Source organism: Rhamphochromis longiceps, linkage group LG15, assembly GCF_057381845.1.
Source record: "Rhamphochromis longiceps isolate RC_006_pf linkage group LG15, R_longiceps_female_GT1.1, whole genome shotgun sequence".
Classification (NCBI taxonomy): Eukaryota; Metazoa; Chordata; class Actinopteri; order Cichliformes; family Cichlidae; genus Rhamphochromis; species Rhamphochromis longiceps.
In genome coordinates this window covers 26637479-26659386 of record NC_140571.1, presented here as the reverse complement: position 1 = coordinate 26659386, position 21908 = coordinate 26637479, and the positions used below count along the sequence as shown (strand labels likewise).

Sequence of the window (21908 nt, the reverse complement as noted above, 5' to 3'; positions counted from 1 at the left end):
AAAAGTTAGCGGCCATCCAGGTCTTTATGTCTTTAAGACATTCCTGCAGTTTAACTAATTGGTGTGTTATCTGGCTTCATGGACAGATAGAGCTGGGTGTCATCTGCATAGCAGTAAAAATGTATGCTATGTCTTCTAATGATACTGCCTAAGGGAAGCATGTATAATGTAAACAGAATTGGTCCTAGCACTGAACCCTGTGGAACTCCATAATTAACCTCAGTGTGTGAAGAGGACTCTCCATTTACATGCACAAATTGGAGTCTATTAGATGGATATGATACAAACCACTGCAGTGCAGTACCTGTAATACCTACAGCATGTTCTAATCGCTCTAATAGGATATTATGGTCGACAGTATCGAACGCTGCACTAAGGTCTAGCAGGACAAGCACAGAGATGAGTCCACTGTCAGAGGACATAAGAAGATCATTTGTAACCTTCACTAAAGCTGTTTCTGTGCTGTGATGAGCTCTGAAACCTGACTGAAACTCTTCAAATAAACCATTCCTCTGCAGATGATCTGTTAGCTGTTTGACAACTACTCTTTCAAGTATTTTTGATATGAAAGGAAGGTTGGAGATTGGCCTATAATTAGCTAAGACTGCTGGGTCTAGAGATGGCTTTTTGAGTAAAGGGTAACTACAGCAAGCTTGAAGGCCTGTGGTACATAGCCGATCATTAGAGATAGGTTGATCATATTTAAGATCGAAGAATTAATTAATGGCAGGACTTCTTTGAGCAGTTTTGTAGGAATGGGGTCTAAAAGACACGTTGATGGTTTGGAGGAAGTAATTATTGAAGTTAACTCAGAAAGATCAATTAGAGAAAAAGAGTCTAACTTAACATCAATGGTACTAAGAGTAGCTGTAGATAATATTACACCTGTGGGATGATTATTGGTAATTTTTCCTCTAATGATAAAAATTTTATTTGTGAAGAATTTCATGAAGTCATTACTAGTTAACGTTAAAGGGATGGTTGGCTCAACAGAGCTCTGACTGTTTGTCAGCCTGGCTACAGTGCTGAAGAGAAACCTGGGGTTGTTCTTATTTTCTTCAGTCAGTGATGAATAGTAAGATGTTCTGGCTTTGCGGAGGGCTTTCTTATAAAGCAGCAAACTATTTCTCCAGGCTAAATGATGATCCTCTAAATTTGTGACACGCCATTTCCTCTCCAGATTACGAGTCATCTGCTTTAGGGTACGTGTTTGAGAATTATACCACGGAGTCAGGTACTTCTGGTTAGAGACCTTAGTTTTCACAGGAGCTACAGTATCCAGAGTCGTACGTAGTGAGGAGGTGAAATTATTAACAAGATAATCGACCTCTGTTTGAGTAGCGTTCAGGTAGCTGCTCTGCTCTGTGTTGGTACAGGGCATTGAAGATGATAACAGTGGGTGGATTATATTCTTAAACTTAGTTACAGCGCTTTCAGAAAGACATCTACTTTGATAAAGTCTACTCTCCACCGCTGTGTAATCAATTATTGTAAATGTAAATGTTATCAGGAAATGATCAGACAGCAGAGGGTTTTCAGGAAACACTGTTAAATGTTCAGTTTCTATGCCATATGTTAAAACAAGATCTAGAGTGTGATTAAAGTGGTGGGTGGGTTCTTTTACATTTTGAGAGAAACCAATTGAGTCTAATAACAGACTAAATGCCATGTTGAGGCTGTCACTTTTAGCATCTACATGGATGTTAAAATCACCCACAATAATTATTTTATCTGAGCTCAGAACTAAATCCAATAAAAAGTCTGTGAAATCAGAGAGAACTCTGTGTAAGGCCCAGGTGGACGATAGATGATAACAAGTAAGACTGGTTTCTGAGTTTCACAGCTGGGGTGGACAATGTTAAGCATCAGGCTTTCAAATGAATTAAAAGTCTGTCTTGGTCTTTCATTAATTAATAGGCTGGTGTGAAAAATTGCTGCCACACCGCCCCCTCAGCCTGTGCTTCGAGATTTCTGGTAATTAGAATGACTCGGGGGTGTTGATTCATTTAAACTAACATAATCATCCTGCTGCAACCAGGTTTCTGTAAGGCAGAGTAAATCAATTTGTTGATCAATTATTAAGTCATGTACTAACAGAGACTTGGAGGAGAGAGACCTAATATTTAATAATCCACATTTCACTGTTTTACTCTTTGGTTCAGATGTGGATACTGTATTGTTCTTCCTTTGTGATTGTTTATGTTTAAGTTGTTTGTTGCTGGTTTTTAGTTTGTCTGTTTGGGAGCTGACACAATCTCTATGGAGATGGGTTTTTGGGGGGTAGCAGGAGGAGAGAAGCTGCAGAGAGGCGTGTAAGACTGCAAGTCTGCTTCCTGGTCCCAACTCTGGATAGTCATATTTTGGGGGGTTTAATGAATTTGTCCATATTTCTAGAAATGAGAGCTGCTCCATCCAAAGTGGGATGGATGCCGTCTCTCCTAACAAGACCAGGTTTCCTCCAGAAGGTTTGCCAATTATCTATGAAGCCCACATCGTTTCTGGGACACCACTCAGACAGCCAGCAATTTAAGGAGAACAAGCGGCTAAACATGTCACTCCTGGACCAGGAGTGACATGTTTTTCTTTTTGCAGGTGTTTTTCTTTTTGCAAGTGTTTTCTGAAGTTGCAGTCCGTTTGGCCTCTCAGGGCCACCGTATCAATCCCTTTGGGTTTGATTATCATTCGGGATTAATAGAATGTTTAGTTTTTCACTGATTGAATAATTACTTGCAGACATATCAGTATAAAAGAATGTGCTGAGGCAGTTGTAGACACGATGACTGGTGCCTGATATCCATCATAGCCACTTCTTAGCTCAGGGCCTGCAAAAAACAAGCAGCTTCATTCCACCAGTTTTAACTGGTTAGATAGATGCACATTCTCATATAAAGCTCTGTGAACTGCTAGGGAGGCTAAGCTCTTCTGGAAAGTTGGCTGCAGCGAACTGTCTTAATCATTCAATGCTTTGATAAATAATCAAAAGAAGTGCTTCACTGGTGATTCTTCAAGGTGGATAAACAAACACTTTATCAGTCCGCAGAATATTTTCCCAGATGTTTGTTGGCAGATATGAGACGAGTCATTGTGATCTTTTTGGTCAGCAGTGGTTTTCTCCTTGAGTTCTCCCGCGGAGGCTATTTTTGGCCAATCTCTTTCTCATTCTTGAATCATGACCTCTGACTTTAACTGAGCCAAGTGAGGCCTGCAGTTGTTCAGATGTTATTCTGGTTCTCCTGTGACCACCTAGGTGAGTCATCCATGTGTTCTGTTGAAGTGATTTCTTGAGAGGTCTGGCAGTAATCAGGTCTGGGTGTAGCAGTGAAACTAAACTTTTTCAAAAAATTTTCTTTATTACAGTCAATTCATGAATCATGGGGGGACTTTTTTTTACATGAGGCAGGTAGGTTTGGATAGCTGTTTTTCCTGAATAAATGAAATCACAATTTAAAAACTGTTTGCTCAGGTTATCTTTGTCTAATGTTAAAAAAAAGTTTGATGATCTGAAACATCTAATATATGCAAGTCCCCACCACCACACCACACAAACACACACAATCTCTGTATTTCACTCTGGTCCATTTTGGTAGAAAGACCAAGTGACCAGCTTTCCACCAGCTAACAGCTAAACACTCAACACGCACACTCAGTTTTTACCATATGTTTATTATGAAATGGCGGCACTGTCCAGCTTAGCAGTGCAATACCCGTCAGTACCCAAATGTGCAAAATATTAATACCACTGTGCATCTGCCACAGTAGGCAGGTATTTGGCTAATGGTGTGGTGTGGGGGAGTCTGATGGTTCCTCCGGATCTCACAGTTAGCAGAGCTTAAAAAAGATCAAACACAAAAAGCCTTGTTGGTGCTGATTTCATTTTGAGGCCAAAGTATACGGAAGACGAGTTATAGCTACACACAAAAGATATTTTACACTTTTTCTTCTGACCACAGCACTTTTTTTCCCCTCGAGGCTGCCAGTGATTACTGGAGAAACCGCAGCACTTGTTTCAACTCTTGGCTGCGTTTTTTGCACTTTTGTCCACATTTGTTCCTAGAGGGAAGTGAAAGGTATTACCACACTGGCTTCCCTTTTCGTTATAAAAAAAGTATTAGTCATTAATGTCAGGGTTTTATGAAGAAAGTTTTCCCGGTCCTACATGATTACATCAGGGTGTTATTTTAATCCGTCGTGGTTTCACTGTCTTTGAAAAAAGTTTTTAAAAGTTAGATGTTTCCACGGAAACTCCAGAGAAGCACGAGTGAAACCATAAAAATCAGGGAAGCTGTTTGGCCCTCAAGTCCAGCAGCTGAGTTGTACAGCTTGATGCGTCCTTCGACAGAGGGATAAACTTGTTTTCTTTGTGTGATGTATCTGGACACGACTGAAATGTCCAAATCCCCTGGAAGCAAAAGAAACAAGTGTGAAAAGAAGCGCTGGAAAAACATTAAACCAAGCGCAAGACTAACAAAACCCTCACCGCTGTTATGTTTGAGGAACCCGTCTTTGATCATCGAGAATCCATCGCCTCCTGTCACCATGTATGACGGCAGCACCACCTTGTAAACCATCTCATTCTCGACGGGTTCATAGACAGGAACGCGGCATTTGGTGCAAAGGATGCTGAGGCTTTTGACGCGATGCTGCGGTGGTTTGGAGAGGTCAAATTCTACACGAATTCCTGTTGGAGGAAACAGAGACACTATCAGTCTGAATCAGATGTACTGTACGGGAAGCCGGAGAGTAAGAACAGAGAACGTTCTCTCCAGCTCCTTATACATGAGGAATATGTATAATGTGGTGAAAGAGTCTTGACACAACAGAGTACTCAGGTTCTCTCTGGTGCTGACTAATTCCTGGGTCAGATAGATCCTGATTGAAACCAACCAGATGATGATATTTTTAAGTTCTTGCCCGGTTTCTAGTACTTGGACAACATTTGAGGCACGCTGTGCTTTTCAACACTGGATTTAAGTAAGTAGGGTACAATCTATCAAATGTAGCTGATGTTCTGTACATCCACGTTATTCATAGCTTCAGATTCTGTTGCCTTGCAAAAGACAAGAATTTTCTTTAAGTTTTCTCAATGAGGCAAATGTTGATGGCACAATCTAAAAACTAAGTAATGTCACCATCTACATGTACACTGAGTCCATCTTTCCAGGTCAAACTTTCACAGTTCTTCATCTGAATGAAGAAGACTGTAACTTTAAACCAGAATATCAATGATGCAGTAGCTCATGTGGCTCAGGATCCTTTACAATTCACAGGTTTTTATAAAACAAAAAAATGTGGCCAGTTTGGGTGAAAACCCATTTGGTGAACACTGTATAGAAGTTGATTAGATTCTGACCAATAATATAGCAGCGGGCGCCACTGTGAAATTTGGAGAGATAGTCGCTTTGAAATGGCTTAAGCTCATTGTTTCTTTGGCCGGATGAGCGAAAAACTGTTCTCATAAGCTGAACACAAGCAGGTATTTTAAAAAGGAGAGCAAATCCAAAGCAGCAGGAATGGGTGGGCTGTGGAAATGTTATCGAATGGTTTTATTATCTAAAGCAAACCCAATGTTCCCACAAAGATTTCTTCCTACTTCAGGGTTTCTCAAAAAAAGTTCAGGTTCAACAGATTTAGATGCTTTACTGAACTCTTCCCATCCGGTACCATCGTCATATTAAAAATTGAATTTGTCCAAAATGAGATGCAATCGATCAGACCCAGTTCTGGATGTAAAGAGTAAAAAGAATGCTTATATAAGTTTAGCTCATTTACTCTTTGTGGAGGTGTACAGAAGTTGTACAGAGATACACAGGAAGATGATGTTGAAGGGGAACATCAGAGAATGTATGGCTTTTATAGTGACATTGAGTAACCTATTGAACCTCATATTGGACCACCTGAAATTATGAAGTGAAAGCGCTGGAGGGCAATGACATAAGTTTTTGTACCAACAAAATCACAATTGTGCACTTCAAAGCTGCACCAGAGTAAAAGTCAGAAGATCACATGGTTCCACTGGACATCAATTAAAATTGTGTGCCAAAAAAAACGCTGATATTTCTGTATGAACCAAATAACCAGAGTAGATGTAAACGTGCAGATACCGGACACTTGAAGGAACTCTCCGGTGCTCTGGCCGTATCGTTCCACCGAGTGTTCGAAAGCTTTCCTCAGCGTGGAGCCCTTTAGCTCCACCAGGTCAAAGGTTCCGCTAAAGGGTAAGACGGCTATCAGGTCCTCCATTGTGATTGAACCTACAGGAAGTCCATCACAGAAAACAGTTTTATAAAATCCTCTTGACACAAATCAGAAACTGCTTTGAAGAAAAATCCCAAGTAGTCAATAACAGGTTGTCCCAATGTTCTGACTCTGCACATGAAATACAGCTCTGTTTATTTGACTTCACCATTCCTCGTGTGCTCGTCGATAGATGCCCGAACGCCTCCTCCGTTCAAGATGCAGGCGCTGACGTGGTTCCACTGGACATCATTTGAGAAGCTGATGTAGTTGTCGAGCTGAGGAACAGAAACAGGAAGCAGATTTCCTCGGTCACACGTGGATCTATGGCATGTTGCTACAACTTCTCCACCTCTGACAGATGTATATGCTAGCCGTTGTTATAGTGCTTTTATACTGTTTAATTCATAGTTCTGGAACTTTGGAACAGATAGCACTGCCTAAACTGCTAAACTGGAGTTAGTCTGAAGTTTGATTCATGGAGATGATGCTAACTGCTAACCCTCAGCTACAAGCCTCTGAGAGCTAGGAGGAGGAACATAATAGTAATAGTATTTCTCTAAAGGCTCACCATGGCGTCGCAGATGAGATTTCCCAGGTTGCATTCCTTAAAGCGGCAATCCTGAGTCGAGCCGTTCAGGAAGACCAGAGTCTTTCCCACCACCTGAGCCGAGTAGTTGGCCAGATTCTTCTTCCATTCCTCCACATCAGCCAGCACCTCCGAATCTGTGCAAGACATTATTCAGTTTTAAAAACAGTCAAGCAGTTAACAGTTTTAAATGCCTGCGTTACTGCTTTGACACCAAGCTCCTAATCTACACATCATTTACATAACCCACTCTGCCTGACCGACTAAAATCCACTCCACTCCATCCAAGCTCCCTGCTTCTGTTTTACAATCTTCTGATATCAAAAAAAAATAAACAATCTGATAAAAAAAAGATGTCTGTTTGCAAAAAGCAGAGCTTTGGTATATGCACATGACAGCAGCTAATTTTATTTGCAAGCATACACAAGGTCATAATGTCTTAATGTTGGTTTAAAATGGAGCACTGTAACAAAAAATAATTTCCCCCAGGGATCAATAAAGTATTCTGATTCTGATTCTGATAAAAATACTTCCAGACAGAATCCTCGGGTTAATGACAAGATGAGGACTTTAAGTGTGGATCCTCAGAGGTGGTTGTAGCTCAGGAGGCGGATCAGACCACCCACTAATGTGAAGGTTGGTGGTGGCCAAAAAGTATCTTTGGGCAAGATACTGCCTGCATTCATTAGACCGTGAGTGTTGGATAGAAAGACATAGAAAAAGATGCTACATAGAAACCAGCACATTTAATAAGTCCTTACTCTCCCCATAATCCACAATTTTCAGCATAGCAAGTATAAAAGATGGACATAGAGACTGGATCTAAACAATGAAGTCAGTATGGAAGTGCCTTTAACCTGGATTCTTGCTAATGATCAGCAGGGGTTGCAAAAGACAAATATCTCCCTTATCTGGGACCTTAATGACTTTCCTGATGAACTGATGGTATCATATTGTAGCTTCAAATTATACTGAATACTAAAGAAGGTTTGATATTTGATTGCTATGTAAATTACGGCCAACATTACACTAATAAAAGACGGCGGCGACAGTGAGCGCACTCATCTTTTATACGCCTTCTGTAGCACAGTAATAGAAATGGGTAGAAGCTACAATTTTAATGCATAACAGCATGTTCTTTTAACATCAACAGCTGTGCAGCTTGGAGGGTGTCCCAGGGGCTTTTGTGCTATTCATGAAATTTAAAATCAGAACCGTAGCACAAAAATGGCAAAATACATTCAGAGAATGTGAGCTCTAAATGTGACAGCCAATCAGATTTGTCCAATTTGCACCAAGTAGAAGATAAAAGATCCCACAAACTCTCTCAAGGAACATTCAGATTTCAGCTGCTGAGGCAAAACATCCACAAAAGACGCCAGAGATCCCTCATGTGCCCTGTCACCCTGTGACAACTACAATCAGAAATCCTCCAACAGCACAAAGACGGCACTAAGAATCTGGTAAAAAACAGAAAACGAAGAACAAAGATGGCAGACTCTGCTTCATTACCCTGTTTGATGGTGCTGTCCAAGAGGATGGGGTTTCCAGTTGACTTCACTACATTCCCAGCATCATCAAAAGAGACCTTCAGGTAACCCAGATATTTTCCAAAGGCGTAGGCCTGCACAACAGGAACCTTTCGCCCTTCCTCTGAGGTCACCATGTAGGGATATGTACCAACTGGGACTTCAGTAGAGGGAGGAGTTCCTGGAAAAACAGCAGAAAAAAAACAAAAGATGGAAAGTAAAAGACGATAAGTTTTCTGAATATAAACTTGAATTATTGAAGTCATTGAATATAAACTACACGCAGATTTTTTTCCCCTACGACTAAAACATGTTCACCACACTTTTTAAAAAGCAGTAATTCACATCATAAAGTGTAAAGACTGTTGTCAGCTGGTCTTCCATTAATGGTCTAAACATCTCATCACTTAATCACGCGGCAGTTTCTCAAAAATGAAGGATGAAACTGCATCAAATGAAGCTTTCAGAATACCTGGAAGTCTCCAGGAACCCCAAAACATTCTCAGCTCTTTGTGTCAAAGGGCACATTTGAAAAGATTCATCCTCCACGGTAATCTTCCTGGAAGGAAGCCTCAAAACTACAGCACAGAACGGGCCTTCTGAAGTCATGTGACCTGGGCAGGCGGCTCAAAGAGCTTCTTCTAGTCTGATATCAACTCAGTTTGATGACATCACTCCGAGACAAAGATGTGAAATCTGCACTTATAAATATTCATTCATTCAATGAAATTCCAAACAGTTCTCTTTTTTACTCTCCTGTTCTTCAGTAACATCCTTTCACTGTCTGAGGTCTAATCTGTGCATTCGTGACACTTCCAGGGGAATGTTTACCATCACGAAGAAGCTAAAGGCTAAAAAGAGCAACGTTTAGAATATCCACTAACCAACGCTGATTAATGATGCTTGGCTGTCTAAACACAAGTCCAATTCGCTGTGCAGGTTTATCTGCACAACATCAGCACAACAGGAAGACTTCAAGGACTCTCTTCCTTCCTGATCCCCAAATAGTGATGAAGCGCTGCCCAAGCCACTAAGTGAAGGCAGTTCCACACTGCAGGAAAACATCTGTGCAGTTAGAGGTCCAAACCTCGTCCTGCCCATTTACATGCAACACTTCAGAGTTATTTATAAGAGGCTCACTCGCACAGACAGCCTGTTTACTCCAAAGCGAGCCAGAGGGATGAAGACTCAAAGTTTCCTCCCATGAAGAAACAAAGACATGCCTCACAGAGATGGACTGCGGGAGAATGAAATGCATGAAGCAAGATGTAAATGATTTTGCTCATGAAGATGCATGAAAGAGCAGAGCCACAGCAGCAGATCAAAAAAACAAAACTAAGATTGGTTGGATGAAAAATCAGGTCACTGTTTTTACCGCCTGACCATTAACAGGGCAAAATCAGCTGAGGTATGAGGAGGATTTTACCCGTCTAAGTAAAATCTGTTGTTTCGCCTATAATGCTAATCAGCATTGTAGGACTTACAACACTGACAGACCACTGAAAGAGATTACTTAAAAAAAGAAACATAAAAACAAGCAAAATAAACTTTATTTAAATGCATTAAATAACCTGCTGATCAGTTTAAATCGTTAAAAACTGCCTGAGCCTTCAGTAATAGTGTGAGCCCCACAGTGTAGGTGACAGATGTGGCAGATGTGACAGCTTTATCCGCCTTCCTACCTGTATACAGGAACGTGTTGGTGTGTCCGCCGATGACGACGTCGACCCCACGGACCTTCTTGGCGATCATCTGATCTACAGTGAAGCCAGAGTGACCGAGAGCGATGATCTTATTGATCCCCAGAGTCCGAAGTTTGTCCACCTGTACCTGTAGAGAGGTCACCTCGTCCAGGAACTGCAGGTGAGGTCCTGGGGAGAAACACTGGCACCGGTCAGTTTGTGCATGTCTGTCTGCTTTTCAGCCAAATCCAAAAAACAGCACAGGCACTATTTTCATATTTATATCTGTGATTTATCATAAGTAACAGTTATTTCTGCTGTGACCAACAAACTTCTGTGAAGAGGAAGAAGAACAAAGTATTTCTATGTCCTGTCCTTATTTCAGTGTTCATGTAGGCCTGAAGACCATTTGGTGGCCAACAGACAAGGATGTTTTAACAGCTCGAGTTAGACAAAGTATATTCATCCCATTGTAAGGAACAATAAATGTTGCACGTTCCAACACCTGGGACCGGCCGTCGCAGCTCATTCAAACACAGAAGTCTTCAGTAGCCCCAAAACATCGCCAGCAGATCTGCAGTCTTCGTGTCAAAGGCACATCTGAACAATTCTGACCTCCACGGGAAGCTTCCTGGGGAAATAAATACTCGACTACAACACAGAATGGGCCTTCTGAAGTCATGTGACCTGGGCAGATGGATCAACGGTCTTCTTGTCTGGCCACAGCCCCAGCTGGCTTTTTTGGAAACAAAGAGCTTTAAGAAGAACTTCACAGCAACTGTGAAGCATGGCAGTGGAAATGTTCTGCTGTGGGGTTTCTCCACTGTGCCAGGGTGCAGTCATTACCAGAACACATCTAAAATGCATTGTACTTTAGATGTTTTATTTGATGGTTGTTTCCAATCTTGTCCAGTGAAACACTTTGTAACCTGATTTAAAAGGATCTTAATAAATAAGATGAATGGAGGATTATGGAAAGGCCCAACTCAGAGCTTGGGTTTTAATCCTCATGGAAATGCTGTGGTGTTATTTTCCAAATTAAAGCGTGATCCCAGTTCCCGATACCAGTTACTTCCTTTCACAGGAAAACACTACATCCACTGATGTATTTGTTCATTAATAAACCATTAAACAGTTTCCATGGGAGTTTTTTCACATTACTATAAATGTGTCAGAAGCTCAGAGGAGCCACTTACCAGGCTTGGAGAGAGCCGGTGTTTCCTGTGTGGTGTACCCCACCACGCCCACCTTCTCTCTGCCAATGGTAAATATCTTATAAGGTAAATAAGTGATCCCAAACGTTGCGTTCAGAGTGTGGTCCGGTTTGATGTTAGCACTGAGAATGGGACACTTGATCTGTTCCAGGAACGGTTTCATGAGTCCTTCGACTCCATTATCAAACTCATGGTTCCCAAAAACCTGAAAAAGAAAACAAGGAATGAAGAGCTTGGAGACAAAGAACGAACTGATCAGCAGAAGTTGGTTGTTACTCAAAACACCCCACCAACTAAGCTCACGCTCTGTCCTTCAGTTTCTTCTGGTTTGGACCACCATAACTGCCTTCACATCACCCATGGCCATGAAGCCGTCCACTCACCAACTAAAACCACGGAACCTTCTCAAACATTGCTTTCATATGAAAAACCTTCTCTTGCTTTTGAACCTGTTCTGGTTATATAGACAGAGTTTCTTCTGAAAATGTAATTATTTTCTTGTTTCAGTGTTTGGGGCTAAAATAAAAATCCTGCTGCAGCTGGATGGTGTAGTGGTAAGAAGCCGCAAGTCAGATTCCCTCCCAGTATACAGTAAGGGTCCTGGCTAGGCCCCCCATGCCAAAACACCAAGCCATGGAATGCCGCGGCTACGTCCGCAGCTCGGACACGACACATGTCACTGCATGTTGTACTCTGTATGATTTCGTACGTGATCTATAAAGCTCCTTTCTTCTTTCTGTGTGCACTTCCTGCGCTTCTATAAACTCACCACAGACCTCAAACCTTCATACAAAGAAAACGTTAACCTTGTTAAACTGCGCTGGTGTAGTTTCTGTTTCTGGTGATCAGAGTTGAGCAAACAACTCGGAGACCAAACAGCAGAGTTAGTGGAACCGGCCACATTTAAGTCTGGAGGGGGCTCATTTAGGAGTTTGCCGTGCAGGATTGTACACCTTGAATTCAGCTGCTGAGGTGACACTTTGTGCAGAAACGTCTAGTAAAACACCCTGAAGCCTCTGAAGGTGAACGATGACAGGAGATGAGCTGGAGTTTCCAGGCCAAACCAAAAACCTTTGACGGGGGTAAAGATGACCTTTAAATTTGGATGGTGTGAGTTTAAGTGGGCGTAGTGTTTCACCAAGCCGCAAATTGTTTTGCCTTATGGAAACTTGCTTTGTTGTGTACTCAGTGAGGTCATTCATATTTTCACATAAATTAATTAAATGTAATGTGTTTTTATTTTTCATTCATGAACTTGTATTCAGCTGTGTAACATTTAGCTCTCTTGGCCGCTAGAAACAAATCCTTCTTCCCACTTTCACAATTTAAAAGACGAAATGTTTAGACTTGCTGAGCCAATAAAAACGTACTTTTGTTACCCACCAAAAGTAAATTAAATGGAGACTCTAAACTTGGATCTCTGATTCTGTCTGAGAGTTAAAAAGCAGAAGAGAGAAGAAGCTGAATAATTAGATGAATTAAAATCGAGTGCAGCCTTTAAACCTGAACCAATAAATCAAGCCTTTCACTGAGTGCAGTCCTGCGTCTGCCTCTCCCAATTAAAACCAGCACGATGATTGGACCCCACCATCTCTGCAGAGATCAAAATTGTGTTTGAGATGCTTATATTCCTGCTCTTCATCTTCATACTAAGATTTCCATAAAGCCCCTAAAGGCATAAAAGCAATTAGGATCTTGCAGTAATTTATTTGGGTAATTATCAGATCAGACCGTCTGAATGCTTCAGCTCTTACACTAACTCAGGGACAGCAGCACCATGCACTCGGGCTGTCAGATGTTCTGTTTCACCCCTCTGAGCTGGTGCACATGTGGCTGTGCTCTCCAGAGTAAGCAGCTCGCTCTCTGCCTGTTTTGTGCTTTTTTCTTCAAACTTTGGATCTCATCAGCTCAGAAACATTTTCTAAATTTCAGTCCTCCACTGAACTTCATTAGACCCCCCCCCCCCCATCCTTGTTTGTCTGGCAGCAGAGAGCAGATGAAGGAGGTGGATGGGGGGTCATGTCTGTGTGGGACGGGTAATTACGATCACTACCATAGAGAGTAATCTGATTACTCAGCATTACTCAGTTAACCCAGCATCTACAGGACCTGAACAGCGGAGCTGGGGAGGACAGGAGGCGCTCCTACCGTGGCGTCGTAGCGCAGCTTGTTCATGAAGTGTGCCGCCTCGGCCCCCTTGTAGACGTTGAACCACACGGTACCCTGGAACTGGTCCCCGGCGTCCAGGAGCAGCACGTTGTTCTCGGTGCTGCGGATCCTGCTGACCTCCGTGGCTCTCCGGGCCACGCCGGCGAAGCACTGCCCGTTAACGCCGCATTTCCCGGAATTAACGTCGGTCTCCTCCACACGAGCGTGTACGTCGTTGGTGTGGAGCAGCACCAGGTCCCAGACCGCCGACGAGGACACGGAGAATCCCAGGAGGAGGAGGAGGGGGAGCAGGCACACCGCTTCCATCGCTGCGCGCAAAAACAGTGCAGGAGGAGCCCGGAGAACGGCGGCTCCCTCTCCTCCTCCTCCCCGCCCTCAGACCCGCTACTTGCTCCCTGTGAGGGGGCAAACAGAGCATGAGAACCTGGAGCAAGTTTTTCATCTTTTTGGAGCTTCGCCTTCTTTGAACTGTGGGGCAGGACACATGCTCGATCCCTGCTTTTTTCTGAACTTTCTTCACATTCGCCTGATGTTTGTTCTGAAACACTCAGTGTGATGTTGAGTTCACGGACTTTGATAAACGTGCTGCATTCACTGTTTGAGAACAACAAACATTTCAGACCCAGTGCCCAGTTTTCTTAGAACGAACAGGTGTTCTGGGAATCCATCCTACCCGTTGTTTCTACGCATGCGCACAACACGAAATTAAGTGGCGAACCATCCTACCTTTGTGAATATGAGCTAGAAGCATAATTTTACAGCTAGAATTCAGTGGCAAATCATCTTACCTTTGTTAATAAGAGCTAGAAACATACTCTGACGGGTATAAATACGTGCCAAACCATGCTACCTTTCTGAATGGGACCTACAAGCACACTTTAACGGGTAAAATGAAGTGGCAAACCATCCTGGCTTTATGAATGTGAGCTACAAGCATACTCTGATGGGCAAAGTTAAGTGGCAAACCGTCATACCTACTTACATTTGTGCTGGAATGACTCTGTGACAGCAGAAATGTGCATAAACTACTTACGGTAGGATGTTTTACCAAAGTAGGAACACCGGCCACTCTCACATAACCTTAAATATAAGGATCAAACCTCCTTTTATCAGTCCTTATTATCCAGTCCCCTGGACACCAAAGTGCTTGTTCATAGGGGGTCATATGATTGTTGGGTTTTTGTCTGTATTATGTCTACCTTACAATATAAAGCGCCTTGGGGCGACTGTTATTGTGATTTGGCGCTGTATAAACTAAACTGAAATGAACTGAATAGCGATGTAGCAGAAAGCGGCATCTGGTCAGAAGGACAAACAACCAAATGTGGAAGAGTTTATTTGTCCAAAATGAAACATATCTGCGGTGGTCGGATGTGGGGTGATTGACGGTTATGGCCTCCTGAAATAAAGACGATGCATCCATCGTAGCACTTTTTTCCCCCACCAAGGCTTTTGGAAAGGGAACAGCAGCCGTGGCAGTGAAACAACAATCTAATAATCTCCACATTTATTGTCAAAATGATTTATATATTGGTTTCAACTGTCCAAAGGATTTTCTGGAGATCTGCACAGCTCTTTAGATGCTTTTTTGTGAACTTTGACCTTCCCACTCCTGAGTGTAACCAGCGGTTTGCACCTTGTTGTAAAGTCTGTGTATTTCATGAAGGCATTTCTTGAATGTAGACCTGGACAGTGATACTCTGGCCCCTCGAGCATCACTTTCGTGGGTTAAAAGTTATTTTTTTAAGCACAGAAATAATTCTGTCATCATGCACGTTTTCAGGCCTTTTGTTGTTGCCGAGCTGCTCAGTGACATTCTGATTTTTCCACCTCTAAAATGTTTGCTTTCTCTCTGGTTTATTTTAAATTTTCAGCCTAATGATGGCCTCCATCAATGCAATGACCTTTCTTTGGAGCTTTTATTTTAGAGTTTCATGGAAAGATACTAAACTGTAATTCCTGAGCAGAGATCACAGAGAAATGTGTCATTGTTCCAGAACTCATTGCCCTGTCTGTACGGTAGTTCCAATGAATGAATGAATGAATAATCCTGCATTCAGAGTCTTAGACAGCTACAAAAAGAAAATACAAAGAGAGGTGAGAAATTTCACTGTGGTGAGATTTCCGGTTTACAGACCAAGTGTGCAAACCCTGCTGGACAGAAAAGTTCCTTCTTAAGCAAGAGTGTAATCGGTCCCACAGAGCTCAGTTTGATCTTGTAGTGCATTCCTCCATTCATAAAAAAAAACCTGAGACTTCAAAAAAGACACCAAGATTAGTTTTTATTCCACATCTGACTTCATCCTAAAACCCACCATCATATTAGAAAACTTCATTTATACAGCTCTCCCCGCAGCACCCCTACCTGAAGCACGTTCCAATGGGTGTGACCTGCAGAGCTGAAAGATGTGCTAAAAAACTGCAGTTCCTCTAACGTCCACTAGTGTCCTCTAAATAGATCCTGGAGATCCTGGAGAAATGCTTCATGTAGCGTTAATTTCCCCTGATGGCACAGGTCATTTGAGAGCTTCTACCTCCCTGTTTTGTTTAAAGGTTTGTTAGATAATTGACAAGTATATCAAGATGCTGTCATATCACTATTAAAAGGGTATATCAGTGTTTCCATAAATGCTGGTGGTTAATACCACGGAAGAGAATGTGGAGGCTGAGAAGAGAGGCAGCAGAGTAATCCCAAAAGCTGAACTGGACAAAGGAAGGGTGAGGAAGGAGAGGATCTTGACGGAACAAAGTTTTGGCGAGCCTCGAAAAATCCTTCTTCCTGGTTCTCTCAGGCCCAGGCTCTTCCAGCAGCCACTAGGCCCAGGATCCTCCTGCTCCACCAGGCCCAGGATCCTGCAGCAGCCACCAGGCCCAGGCTCTTCCAGCAGCCACCAGGCCCAGGCTCTTCCAGCAGCCACTAGGCCCAGGATCCTCCAGCAGCCACCAGGCCCAGGCTCTTCCAGCAGCCACCAGGCCCAGGATCCTCCAGCAGCCACCAGGCCCAGGATCCTGCAGCAGCCACCAGGCCCAGGCTCTTCCAGCAGCCACCAGGCCCAGGCTCTTCCAGCAGCCACTAGGCCCAGGATCCTCCTGCTCCACCAGGCCCAGGATCCTCCAGCAGCCACCAGGCCCAGGCTCTTCCAGCAGCCACTAGGCCCAGGATCCTCCTGCTCCACCAGGCCCAGGATCCTCCAGCAGCCACTAGGCCCAGGATCCTCCTGCTCCACCAGGCCCAGGAGCGTTAAGATGCCGCCTAAGAGGAGCAACGTTAATGAGGAGGAACTGGAGGACATAAAGAAATCCCTAAACTTTATGTCTGAAGAAATAACAACAATTTCAAAACAACAAAAACTGATACTCAATTTAATGGATGATATTAAAGAACTAAGAAGGCAGAGCGAGGAAAAGGACAAGAAGATTGCTATGCTGGAAGGACGGGTGTCAGATCTGGAACAATATTCAAGAGTAAATGATGTGATAGTGACAGGACTGGAAACCAAGCATCAGACATACGCACGGGTAGCAGCAGCAGAGAGAGGGGAGCCACCCGAGCAAGAGCTACGCTCTTTGGAAGAGCAGGTAATGGCCTTCTTTAAAAGCAAAGGTATAGAAATGGACAGTAAAAATATTGAAGGATGCCATCCTCTTCCGAGAAAAAATCAAATACCTGCCATTATCATTCGTTTTGTTAATAGAAAACAGAAAAAAGAACTGCTCAAGCAAGGAAGAAAGCTAAAAGGTACAAATGTTTATTTAAATGAACACCTAATCAAGAAAAATGCAGACATTGCAAGACAAGCAAGAATATTAAGAAAACAGAAGAAAATACAGTCAACTTGGACGTCAGACTGTAAAATATTCATTAAGTTAAATGGAACACCAGAGCAGGCTAAGGTTCTAGTCATCAAAGAGATGACTGAACTAGAAAAATATAACTGATAAATGCAAAGCAGTGCTAAATATGATGTGACCGTCCAAGTGCACAACCAATGCAGATGTCTGACAATTTTCAACTAACAACTCATATAGATATTGAAAATAAGACATTGATGTATGACAGCAACATAGATCCTGATTGTAATTTCTTTAACAATAAGACAAATGAATGCAATTATTATACAAATGAGCAACTTAAAAAGGAATTCAAGGTAGAACAGGGTATAACAATGGTTCACTTTAATAGTCGAAGCTTATATGCAAACTTTCAATCCATCAAAGACTACATAACACAGTTTGAACAGCCATTCAATGTGATAGCCATATCGGAGACCTGGATAACTCCTGGAAAAGAAGAAGACTTTAAAATAAATGGATATGAATTCCTTCATGTAGACAGGATCAACAAGAAAGGAGGTGGGGTGGCACTTTACATTGATAAAAACCTAAAGTACAAAAGAATGGGAAGAATGACAACTGTTATTGATGGAGTGATGGAATGTTTATCAGTGGAAATAATTATAGAAAAAAGGAAAAACCTAATTGTCAGTTGTATATATAGAACACCAGGATCTAAGATTGAGATATTTAAGGATAATATGGAGGACTTATTTACAAATATAAATCAGAAAAGAATGTTTATTTGTGGGGACTTTAATATTGACTTATTGAATCCAAATCATAATAAGAGTACAGAAGAATTTATTGATTCCATGTACAGCATAGGTTTATTTCCACTGATAACAAGACCGACCAGAATAACATCTCATTGTGCAACTCTATTAGATAATATATTTACAAATATAATAGAAGGAAAGATAAAAAGTGGGCTGTTAATCAATGATATAAGTGACCATTTACCAGTCTTTGCATCGTATAATTGCCATTATAAAGTGAACAACGATGGACATAAGATTATTTACAAAAGAATAAGAACAGAGAAGACCTTAAATTGTCTTAGAAATGAACTTTTAAAGCAAGATTGGAATATTGTATATGAACAAACAGAAGTTAATAAAGCTTACGAAGGATTTTTAAGAACATTTAACACATTACTTGATAAAAACTGCCCAGTAATTGAAATCAATAGGAAACACAACTATGCAGGAAGACCATGGATGACAAAAGGACTACAAAATGCCAGCAAAAAAAAGAATACCTTATATCGAGAATTCATAAAAAAGAGAACAATAGAAACTGAAATGAAGTATAAAACTTACAAAAATAAATTAACTAATATAATGAGATCCTGTAAAAGAGAGTATTACATTAAAAGGTTAGAACACAATAAAGATAACACAAGAGATATATGGAATGTATTAAACAGAATAATCAAAAATGAAACAAGGAATAATGATTACCCTGGATACTTTATAGAAGGGACAAGAAGTATTAATAACATGGAAGAGATAGTAAATGGCTTTAATGAATTCTTCGTAAACATAGGGCCAAAACTGGCAGAAGAAATAAAGGTTGATGGAATAGAAAGGGACACTGGTGAAAATATTGAAAGGAATAGTAGCTCAATGTTTTTAAGAGCAGTGGAAGAGAAAGAGATTTATGACATGGTTAGAGGACTTAAGAACAAAACCAGTACAGACTGGAATGATATTGATATGGTAACGGTAAAGACAGTTATTGATGGTATCGTAAAACCATTAAAATATATATTCAACTTGTCGTTTCAAAAAGGAGTTTTTCCACAAAAAATGAAAGTTGCTAAAGTTATTCCCATTTACAAAACCGGTGAAAGACATCATTTTACAAACTATAGACCAGTGTCAATACTCTCCCAGTTCTCTAAGATACTGGAAAAACTCTTCATAAAAAGATTTGACAGTTTTGTGGAAAAATATGAATTAATGACAGATAGTCAGTATGGGTTCAGAAACAACAGATCAACAGCTTTGGCACTGATAGATCTAATGGAAAAGATAACGGAATGTATGGATAATAAGAGGTATGCGCTCGGAGTTTTCTTAGATCTAAAGAAGGCGTTTGATACTGTTAATCATGAAATTCTATTAAAAAAACTGGAAAAGTACGGGTTTAGGGGAGTGGTTTTGGAATGGTTAAAAAGCTATGTAGGGAATAGGCAACAATATGTACAAATAAATGAATATAAATCTAATTTGATGGATATAGCTTGTGGAGTACCTCAAGGTTCAGTACTGGGTCCAAAAATGTTTATTATGTACTTAAATGATATCTGCAGAGTATCGGAGATTTTAAAGTTTGTAATATTTGCAGATGACACAAATATACTGTGTGCAGGTGGGGAATTGCCACAGGTTTTGGAAATGATCACACAGGAATTAACGATATTAAAGAAGTGGTTTGATATAAATAAATTATCATTGAATCTCGATAAAACCAAATTTATGTTGTTTGGAAACCAAAAGAAAAACATCGAAGTAGAAATATGTGTTGACAATGTATATTTAGAAAGAGTAAATGAAATAAAATTTCTTGGGGTGATCATTGACCACAAGCTCTGTTGGAAGCCACACATTACTTATGTTCGGGGGAAATTGGCACGGGGCATTGCCGTCCTGGGGAAAGCAAAGCATATGTTGGATCAGAAAGCACTGCACATTTTATACTGTGCTTTACTACTGCCATATATGAGCTACTGTGTAGAGGTCTGGGGAAACACATACAAAAGTAACACACAAACAATAACTATAATACAGAAAAGGGCCATTAGATTAATAAATAATGTAGGGTACAGGGACCATACAAATGCACTCTTTGTCAAAATGCAAGCTATTAAATTCCAAGACTTGGTGAAGCTTAAAACAGCGCAAATAATGTATAAAGTCAGAAATAAACTGCTTCCCAAAGAAATCTGTAAATTGTTCATAGAAAGAGAAGGTGGGTATAACTTAAGAGGGAAATGGAATTTAAAAATACAAAGTGCTAGAACAACTTTAAGAACTATGTCAATCTCAATTTCAGGAGTTAAATTATGGAACAGTCTAACAGAAGAAATAAAAGACAGTCAAAACATAAAACAGTTTAAAGTAAAATATAAAAACCTAATTTTAAATAAGTATAAGAATGAAGAAAACGGGGTTAACCCAGGATGGTAATGTTGCTGGAAATGGTGTTGCGGTTCTTTTTTGGTTGTTTTTTTGTTTTGTTTTGGTTTGTTGTTTTTCCATAACTTGTGTATCTGCAAATATACACATTCTGTATTTTTCATATGAAAGAAACTATACTGTGGTGGGGCTTGCTAATTTCTTGTTTTTGATTTATGTATGTTATGTTTTGTTTTACTTCATATGTTTATATGTTTCATATGTTGTTTGTTTAATTTAAGACAAAAAAAAAATTAAATGAATGAGAGGTAAAACTTGAGGGGGTAGGGACAAATAAGTAAATACTTCAGCCTACTCCTTTTCAAACAAATAATGGAATGATATTTTGTAATGATTGTGAAGGCACATGTTTGAAATGTTTGAAATAAAAATGAACTGAACTGAACTGAACTAAATATCCAACTTTACAGCAGAAAGAAACCTGGGGTCCGTTCTTCGTACCTCGCTTACTACATCCAAGATCAAATCATCGCGCCAACTTTGAGCTCGCTATTCCGGTTCTCCGAACACACCTGTTGTTGACGATTAGTACAGCTGGATGAAGTAATGTGAGATCACTGGGTGGCTTAACAGGGGCTACGCATCGATAGTAGAAACATTGATCGGCAACCCTCTGATTGGTCGGCGAAAATGTCGAAGGAGCGCGCTCAGTATTTTTCGGCAGCAGAGCAAGAACTCTTGATTGAGGGATTTCAGGAGTTTCAGAGTTTAATTAAAACGCAAGGGAACACTGCAAAGGCTGCAAAAGCAAGGAGAGAGGGCTGGCAGAAAGTTGCTGACAAATTAAACTCGTAAGTAATATAATAATAATAATAATGGATTGGATTTATATAGCGCTTTTCAAGGCACCCAAAGCACTTTACAATGCCGCTATTCATTCACTCTCACATTCACACACTGGTGGAGGCAGCTACGGTTGTAGCCACAGCTGCCCTGGGGAAGACTGACAGAAGCCAGGCTGCCATATCGCGCCATCGGCCCCTCTGGCCAACACCAGTAGGCGGTAGGGTATTATATTATATTATATTACATTATATCATATTATAATATGTTATATTATATCCTCTTTCACATTAGAGCCACAACAGGACCCACTAGAACATGTGAACAAGTAAAAGTGAAATATAAGAATATTCTACAGAATGGTAAGATTTATCACTTATATTGCTTTTAGTCTCTTGGAAAGAGACCCTGAAATAATCTGTTTGTTTGTTCATAACAGCAACCAAGAAAAGGGCAGAGCAAAAAAAAAGACAGGTGGTGGTCCTGCACCCCCTCGTCAGCAAGTTGGTTAAGTAAATAATACCCTCACGGGAAAATCGATATCTCTCTATGAGCACACTGTCGCGCTGAGCTAAAGGATCCTGTCTATCCCGCAATATACGCTGAATTCTGAGGACTCTCCTTATCAATCTTGCACCTTCCGCAATGGGTGGCTCGCGTATACGGACAGG

General features: G+C 41.0%; 1 protein-coding gene across 1 annotated transcript; it reads right to left on the bottom strand.

The window, feature by feature from the left end:
* Positions 1 to 3361: 3361 nt before the first annotated feature.
* On the bottom strand, positions 3362 to 14122 carry nt5e (5'-nucleotidase, ecto (CD73)). The gene is made up of 9 exons (XM_085382766.1): positions 13397 to 14122; positions 11231 to 11453; positions 10035 to 10223; positions 8336 to 8533; positions 6806 to 6960; positions 6404 to 6512; positions 6102 to 6251; positions 4478 to 4678; positions 3362 to 4399 (listed from the first exon to the last, which is right to left on the bottom strand). Exons 1-9 carry the CDS (start codon positions 13721 to 13723, stop codon positions 4224 to 4226), a joined length of 1728 nt encoding a protein of 575 aa, XP_085238892.1. The 5' UTR covers positions 13724 to 14122; the 3' UTR covers positions 3362 to 4223.
* Between the last annotated feature and the right edge of the window lie 7786 nt (positions 14123 to 21908).

What these genes read in the sequence shown, in the direction of transcription:
- nt5e (XM_085382766.1), bottom strand. Translation starts at nt 13,723, where the DNA reads ATGGAAGCGGTGTGCCTGCTCCCCCTCCTCCTCCTCCTGGGATTCTCC. An exon ending in GGACAGCACCATCAAACAGG is followed by an intron (nt 6,961 to 8,335) that starts GTAATGAAGCAG and finishes TGTCTTGCACAG; the next exon opens with ATTCGGAGGTGCTGGCTGAT. An exon ending in CGACGAGCACACGAGGAATG is followed by an intron (nt 6,252 to 6,403) that starts GTGAAGTCAAAT and finishes GACTTCCTGTAG; the next exon opens with GTTCAATCACAATGGAGGAC.